The sequence below is a fragment of the Hydractinia symbiolongicarpus genome, chromosome 4 (assembly GCF_029227915.1).
Source record: "Hydractinia symbiolongicarpus strain clone_291-10 chromosome 4, HSymV2.1, whole genome shotgun sequence".
NCBI lineage: Eukaryota > Metazoa > Cnidaria > Hydrozoa > Anthoathecata > Hydractiniidae > Hydractinia > Hydractinia symbiolongicarpus.
In genome coordinates this window covers 13,882,329-13,888,835 of record NC_079878.1, presented here as the reverse complement: position 1 = coordinate 13,888,835, position 6,507 = coordinate 13,882,329, and the positions used below count along the sequence as shown (strand labels likewise).

Sequence of the window (6,507 nt, the reverse complement as noted above, 5' to 3'; positions counted from 1 at the left end):
TAATGATGATGAATATTCCAACGGGACTGTCCGCTTTTTTGTTGTTTACGCGCCCAGTGTCGGGAACGCATGTTTGGTATTATGACGTCATAATTGTTATAAATATTCAAATAGAGCTACATACTCTTCTACCTAGAGCCTTTTACACTTCTATAAAGCTCGACGTGCAAATGACCTTCATGAGTGACGACATAATTATGATAAATATTCAAGTAGATTATTCGCTCTCCTACTTAAAGCCTTTTTATCAATATAATTTTGTATAGCTTTATAATTTTGTTCACCACAACAAGATTATTTATACTGGGACTTTACTTTAAGTTTAACCGTTTGTGTGTAGCTGTTAGAAAAAGGTGTCGTTTTTTGTACATTCTAAGTGTAAACAGAGATTAAAAATTGTTTTAATCGTTGCCATGAGTATAATATAAAAAATGTAGTGTGAAAAAATATTCTCAAAAAGGTTAAAATGAATTTTTGAGAATAATCGCTACTCATGCAGCTGTTTATAAAAATAATATGACAAGCCGGGGGTAAGATGCTTAAATTGTTTTAACGACAACTAATTTTGTGTCAAGGGATTTGCAAAAAATAGTTTTGAAATACTATGTCATTAAATATTGCTAAGCCCTTTGATAAAAAAGAATTACTCTGTTAAAATAATAGAAAAATAAAAAAATACATTAATTATGCAATAATTACACCCCCCCTGTGTCATTTTCGGCTGCCGTAAAGCGTTTTAACTACAAGAGTAAACGAGCGCGTAGAAATGATTTGTTGCACGACTCTCGCTTGCGGTCGTAATTTGTTCATTTTCGTGCTCACACTCATTTCAAAGACGGGTATATATATTATATTTCTTTTTAAAGTCGTTACAGTTTTCTATTTACGCTCAGCGCACACTGTCCTAAGGAAGAGCGGAAAAGAATAGTCAAAAACAATAAATAATAATTTTTATTTTAGAACTTAAACTTTTACACAAGATTTACTTTTAACACAGAGATTAAAGAAGAACGTATGAGAACTTTCTGGACAAATCTTACATGGCTTTACTTTGCACGTCCGAAGTGTTGACTTTAAATCCTTTTATCATGGGTTTTCCAAGACATAGTGAATTGTCAAACTTTGAACGAGACACCTTAGAAATACACGAGTGTTATGGACTGAGGTTTCCTCGTGATGATTATACGCGTAGAAGATGTAAACTTAGTGTATCTGTGGAAGAACTGACATCAAAAATGAAGGACGAGCCACGGAGTATACTGAAGAAAAGTATAAGCGCCGACGAAGCTAAGATACATGAACTGAAGCAGTGTCTCCTCTCTCAGATATCCAATGCGCGATCGTTTCCAGATATTGATCAAATAACAAACGAAAATACTTCAGAACCACCGAAAAGTCCAACGAAAAACGTAACTTTCGCCGACGATAATAATTTATCCTTGGTGGAAATTCGGAACTTTATACCAAGTAGCGATAGCATAAACGAGTGGCAAAGTTTTCGTGGTAAATATAAAGTTGATTTATGCGAAACCGAAGAATCAAATATGCTTGCTTATCATAATAAGAAAAATAATCGCAAGAAACCGAACGAGTTGACTTTATGTTTCAAAGAGCCGTCCGAATCTACCGATTTCTTAGAACGCTTCAAGCATCGTTGTGTAGCGCTGGAGAAATGCGGGACGAGAGACAGGGTAGTTACAGGAGTCATAATGGTTAAAAATATGGAATATCATAAATCGGTTTTTGTGCGTTACACGTTGGACAGTTGGCAGAGTTCGGCAGATACCGAAGCGTGCTATGTACCGAATTCTAACGATGGTGGAACCGACCGTTTTACATTCTCGTTATCGTTACCCAAAAGCTCTAAAGAAATGGAATTTGCTATTTGTTATAAAATTTCAGCTAGTGAGTTTTGGGATAACAATTATAATAGAAACTATAAAATACAAGATATATTGGCCACATTCAAGAATTGAATTTTAATGATGACATCATTAATCTCCAAAGTAACAATGCGCCCCTGTATTTTTGACCCTGGTCCACGGTGACGTCACATGACATGGCATGACGTTATGTCGTAGACATGTATATACGTCTTAGTAAGTCTTAGATTAACTATTTGGTATCTTGCATTACTGAAGTTACATGAAGGGTTTTCAATGTATTGACATCAATATGTTTGAGAGTTGTGGTAACATATGCAAGGATATGAACAAAGTGAATAAACAAAACACAGGCTTGTGCAATTGTAATGGTCATGTGTGAAGTACCTTTCCATGCAGGTGTTGAAGAAGGATGTACATGTTTGCCAGTGTTTATTTTTTTACTTCTTTAGTTTCAGTGTGACCGCGGTGTTAAAAAAATTAAAAAATGTATTCTAAACAGATGTTTTTTTTCGCTCGTAGATCTTTTTTTTTTTTAATTTCGGACATGTTTTTTTTAACTAGCTTTTATACTAATAAATTATACATAAAACTATATATATTTATATATAGAAATATATATATATATAGGCCTTCTTCCATGTCTTCGTGTTAACAATGACACGATTTTGTTTTTACTTATATGCTGTCACATATCTGTCCTTTTTATTCTGTTAATTTCGAAAGGTACTGTACGAAATCTGACCATCTGCATGTAAATTCTTCAGGAGAGATAAAGCCATCGTTTTCAATATCTGGTCTTTATTTTTGTTAATTAGAAACATTTCCAAATGCCGAATTTCTCTACTACTGACGCAAGTATTGAGGGATAGTTAAACTTAACGAGAGATTTGAGAATTACAAAATAAACGTCATTAACAAATTCTTTGACTTGTTTATTAAACTTTCTTAAAACAAATATTGTACATAAATAGATAAACAGCGAGACAAACTAGGCTTGTGAGAATTGTAAATATATTAGAATATTGACTGTTTTAAAATGCCATTGAAAATCTTAACAACATATTTTATACATATAGATTTTGTGAAACAAAGAAAAAAGAAAATTAAAATCCACTTTGCTTAAGTTTTTATTCTTTTATAGCCCGGTCAGAGGTTCGGGACCCTTGAGATAAACGGGAGCAAAAGTCTCTTCCGTGATCAGGATTGTAGCAGTTGAAGAAGTAGAAGAGAAAAAAGGTTGGCTGGCTAGGCTATTCTTTTGGTGCTGATGCAAAAATTCTAGGAAGCAAATGTTTAAGAGATTGGAGTAAATTTTAGACTGCTTTGAACCGAATTATTTTTGATTGTTTTTGTGAGAGAAAACACGGAACACAGGAAAGCACAAATGTGTTTTAGGTAACTTCTTGCGAACGAGTATGCTTTAATTTAAATCGTTCTTGCTTTTTTCTAGTCTGCATTATACTCTGCAGCACATGGTTTAAGTCTGTTTAGAATGAAGGTCAAATCATTATGGTCAAAGTAGGCGTTTTCTAAGCAGTAAAAAGTGCCATTATACAAGAACAGAACTGTCATAGTAGAGTATGGGTTCGTGTAAGCAAGCACGAAATATGCCCGTCCTAAAACTTGTCTTGGTGCTATTGCATGTTTACGTAATAAAAGGGTTGCTAAGTAGAGAATTTACGCTCTTTATATTTTTCTGTTGAGGGTGAATAAAATTGAAACTGATGTCATATGTATGAAAGAAGACAATGTTAATAGTAAGTTCCGTTTATGGATTATCAGTCGTTATAAATCAAATTAAATTTGTTACAAAATTTTGCTGTAACCTTATTCGTAGGATCATCTATTGTATTTCAGAATAAAAGAGCCCTGAAAACGAGGTTGGTGTTACCCGACTTCCCGCCTATTTAACCTCGTTGTTTTTTGCTTTTTATGTATGAAATGGTTTCGTTGACATTTATTTTCCCGAGAGGGTTTAACCTCTTCATCCCCAGGACGTAACACCCTGTAAGAGAATTTCCTTTTATTTTTATTTATGCGTTGCAAAAATGCCCAAAGGTATTATGGTTGTGATGTAACCTACCTTTCTGTTAACCATAAAAGGAAGCCCTGTGTTTTGCTACGTAAGCCTGTATTGAAATAGCATAAAAGAGCCTTCACAATCACGAAACACATGTTGATTGTGAAAATGATTGCCAGTCATTTTTAACATCTTCACCACAGTAATGAATAAAGAAACTATTTAAAGCGATTTAAAGTTATTATAAAAAGTACAAATTTAATACGTGAATTATAAGCTCCATTATGTCACAGTTTTTAAAAAAGTTTGATGTGACCATGTGACTGAAAGATTGTTTAGTTCAGAACTTAGCTTTGATTCCTTAAAAAATATAAACAAATCCAATCAGTCTTCTTATAAAAAACGTGTACCGTTCGATTAACCCTATCTCCAAACTATGTGACAATATTAGTAGCAGACTTTTGTTGTGTCTGCACTTAGCTACAAATCACAACCTCGGGCACTTAGAATAATCTAGGAGGAATAGGAATGATTTGAGGTTCAAAAATTTCTCTGCAATTTTCTTTAAAATATATATATATATTTTATACATTAATTGTCAAAAAACCCAGGTTCTATACTTTGAATGTCTTCCACGAAAAAAGTCAAAATTTTGCTTTGTGTGACAGAAATTCTCCCTGAAGAATATATTCTATGGTCAAAAATTTCATAAACACCCTCCCTCTTAGCGATTTTTCGTCGTCTTCTTTCATATTAAAAGGGCAAAAACAACCTGGGGACAAGGGTGAATTATTAAAATAACGAAATAATTGGCTAGGGATAAAAATTTTCCAACGAATTTTCCCCATTAAGGTTAGTTTTAAAAGATATCGTCATACAATAGTTAGACAAGCATATACATTTCCTATTTCAATGTGATAGCAACCACATAATATCATGTTCCAGAAAATATTACCAACAAATTGTTAAAAAATAGAAAAAATAATTGGACGCATAATCCTCATTTGCGTCAGATATATTTTAGGAGCAATTTTTACATGTGTTAATAATGTTCCATAAAGTGTAAATGGCTCCAGTGCGGTTGGGTATAAGCTGTTTTCGGTTTTGGTGTTTAAATCACCAGGATGTAAATGTGACACAAAATAAACTTTTCAAAATCTCGAAGCAGCCACGAGAGGTTTGACTTGGCCCTTGTATTATTTTGGTCCTTTAAACATTTTTCTAGTGTTAATCCGACACAACCTTTACCCCAGGACTGTTCAAGACTCTTCAAGACTTCAATATGCTGAATATCCGCTTAGTGGCATACTATAGACCTAGTAGAAAAGATAGCCGTGATAAAAGAGCACTTGGAACGAGGTTGAATGCGAGATACCTGGTTGAGAGAAAAAAATATGTCTGGTATTTTGTCTATTTATCTATTATGAAGTAGGACACGCAAAATAATTAGAATTTGTAAAAAAATGTCTTTCGATCTTAATAATAATGTGTAAATGCCACGTGAATCAACATAGCGAGACACTGGTATTCTGCAGAACTTATCTAGACAGCTCTATTGACGTGAATGCGGTGATATGCACACTTCACGTGGTACCACAATATTTTAATTGAAGCTCGGTAATGGTTCATTAACTGATTCTAACGGTTTTCTTTAAGATTTTTAGATTAGAACCTGAGAAAAATAACTTGAGAAGTCCTGGTAATGAAGTTGTAATATGTTTGAGGATTCTGATCGTTTTTTGACTTACATCTGCAGGATCGACAAAATGCGCTTTTATCCAACCTTGAGCACATGAAGATGTTATAAAGAAGCAGCTGATTTATGAAATGCTGTTAAATTTTACCCTTTTACGTATAATTTTTAAAGATTCATCATATGTCAATCGTTTATCTGTTCTGACATACACTGGGTCTGCCCTGAAGTTAGAATAGCCCTTAATAGTCCGAAAAATAATAAATCACATCATAGTTATCCCAAACTCGCCTTCAGGGTCTTGTGGCCCCTCTGAGCCGCTATTAAGGCCAAGATACATTTGAAATTTTTGTTTCGAAACTGTCTGAAATTTTTATTTCAGAAGTATTTCGAAATACGTTTTCCATTGTTTCGAAATTAAAATAAAGTGTTTCAGCATTATTTTAAACATGAATCGAAAGAGGAAGGTTGTGTTCATGTCAATGGTCGCTTCCTTTTTCTTCGAAGAAGAGTGGAATGAACAACATTACAAAAAACGCAAACGAAGCATATGGATAAAGTCATGGCTGCAAAGAAGAGAGCAGTCCGGTGCATATCATACAATTTTAAGCGAATTGAGAATGGAAGACGCATATGAGTATAGAAAATATCTTCTTATTCACTCATTTTTATGTTTTCTTCTGTTTATCGCAAGAAAAAAAAAAAGAAAAAAAAATGCACAAAAGCTTCTCATAAACGTCAGAAAAATGGGCACCTGTTGTCGGCAGCTTTGAACTTATTTCGAAATATACGAAAATTATACAAATCGATTTGCAGAATTTTCTTGCTCTGAAATACCTGTGAATGTTTTGCAGCATGTCTCGAAATTAATTTCAGAGCAATTCGAAATACTCTCGAAAGCTTTCGAA

General features: G+C 33.7%; 1 protein-coding gene across 1 annotated transcript; it reads left to right on the top strand.

Annotated features, from left to right (window-relative positions):
* Nucleotides 1–731: 731 nt before the first annotated feature.
* On the top strand, nucleotides 732–2,999 carry LOC130641446 (protein phosphatase 1 regulatory subunit 3C-like). Its single transcript, XM_057448251.1, has 2 exons — nucleotides 732–839; nucleotides 961–2,999. Exon 2 carries the CDS (start codon nucleotides 1,041–1,043, stop codon nucleotides 1,974–1,976), a length of 936 nt encoding a protein of 311 aa, XP_057304234.1. The 5' UTR covers nucleotides 732–839; nucleotides 961–1,040; the 3' UTR covers nucleotides 1,977–2,999.
* Nucleotides 3,000–6,507: the final 3,508 nt, after the last annotated feature.

What these genes read in the sequence shown, in the direction of transcription:
- LOC130641446 (XM_057448251.1), top strand. Translation starts at nt 1,041, where the DNA reads ATGGCTTTACTTTGCACGTCCGAAGTGTTGACTTTAAATCCTTTTATC.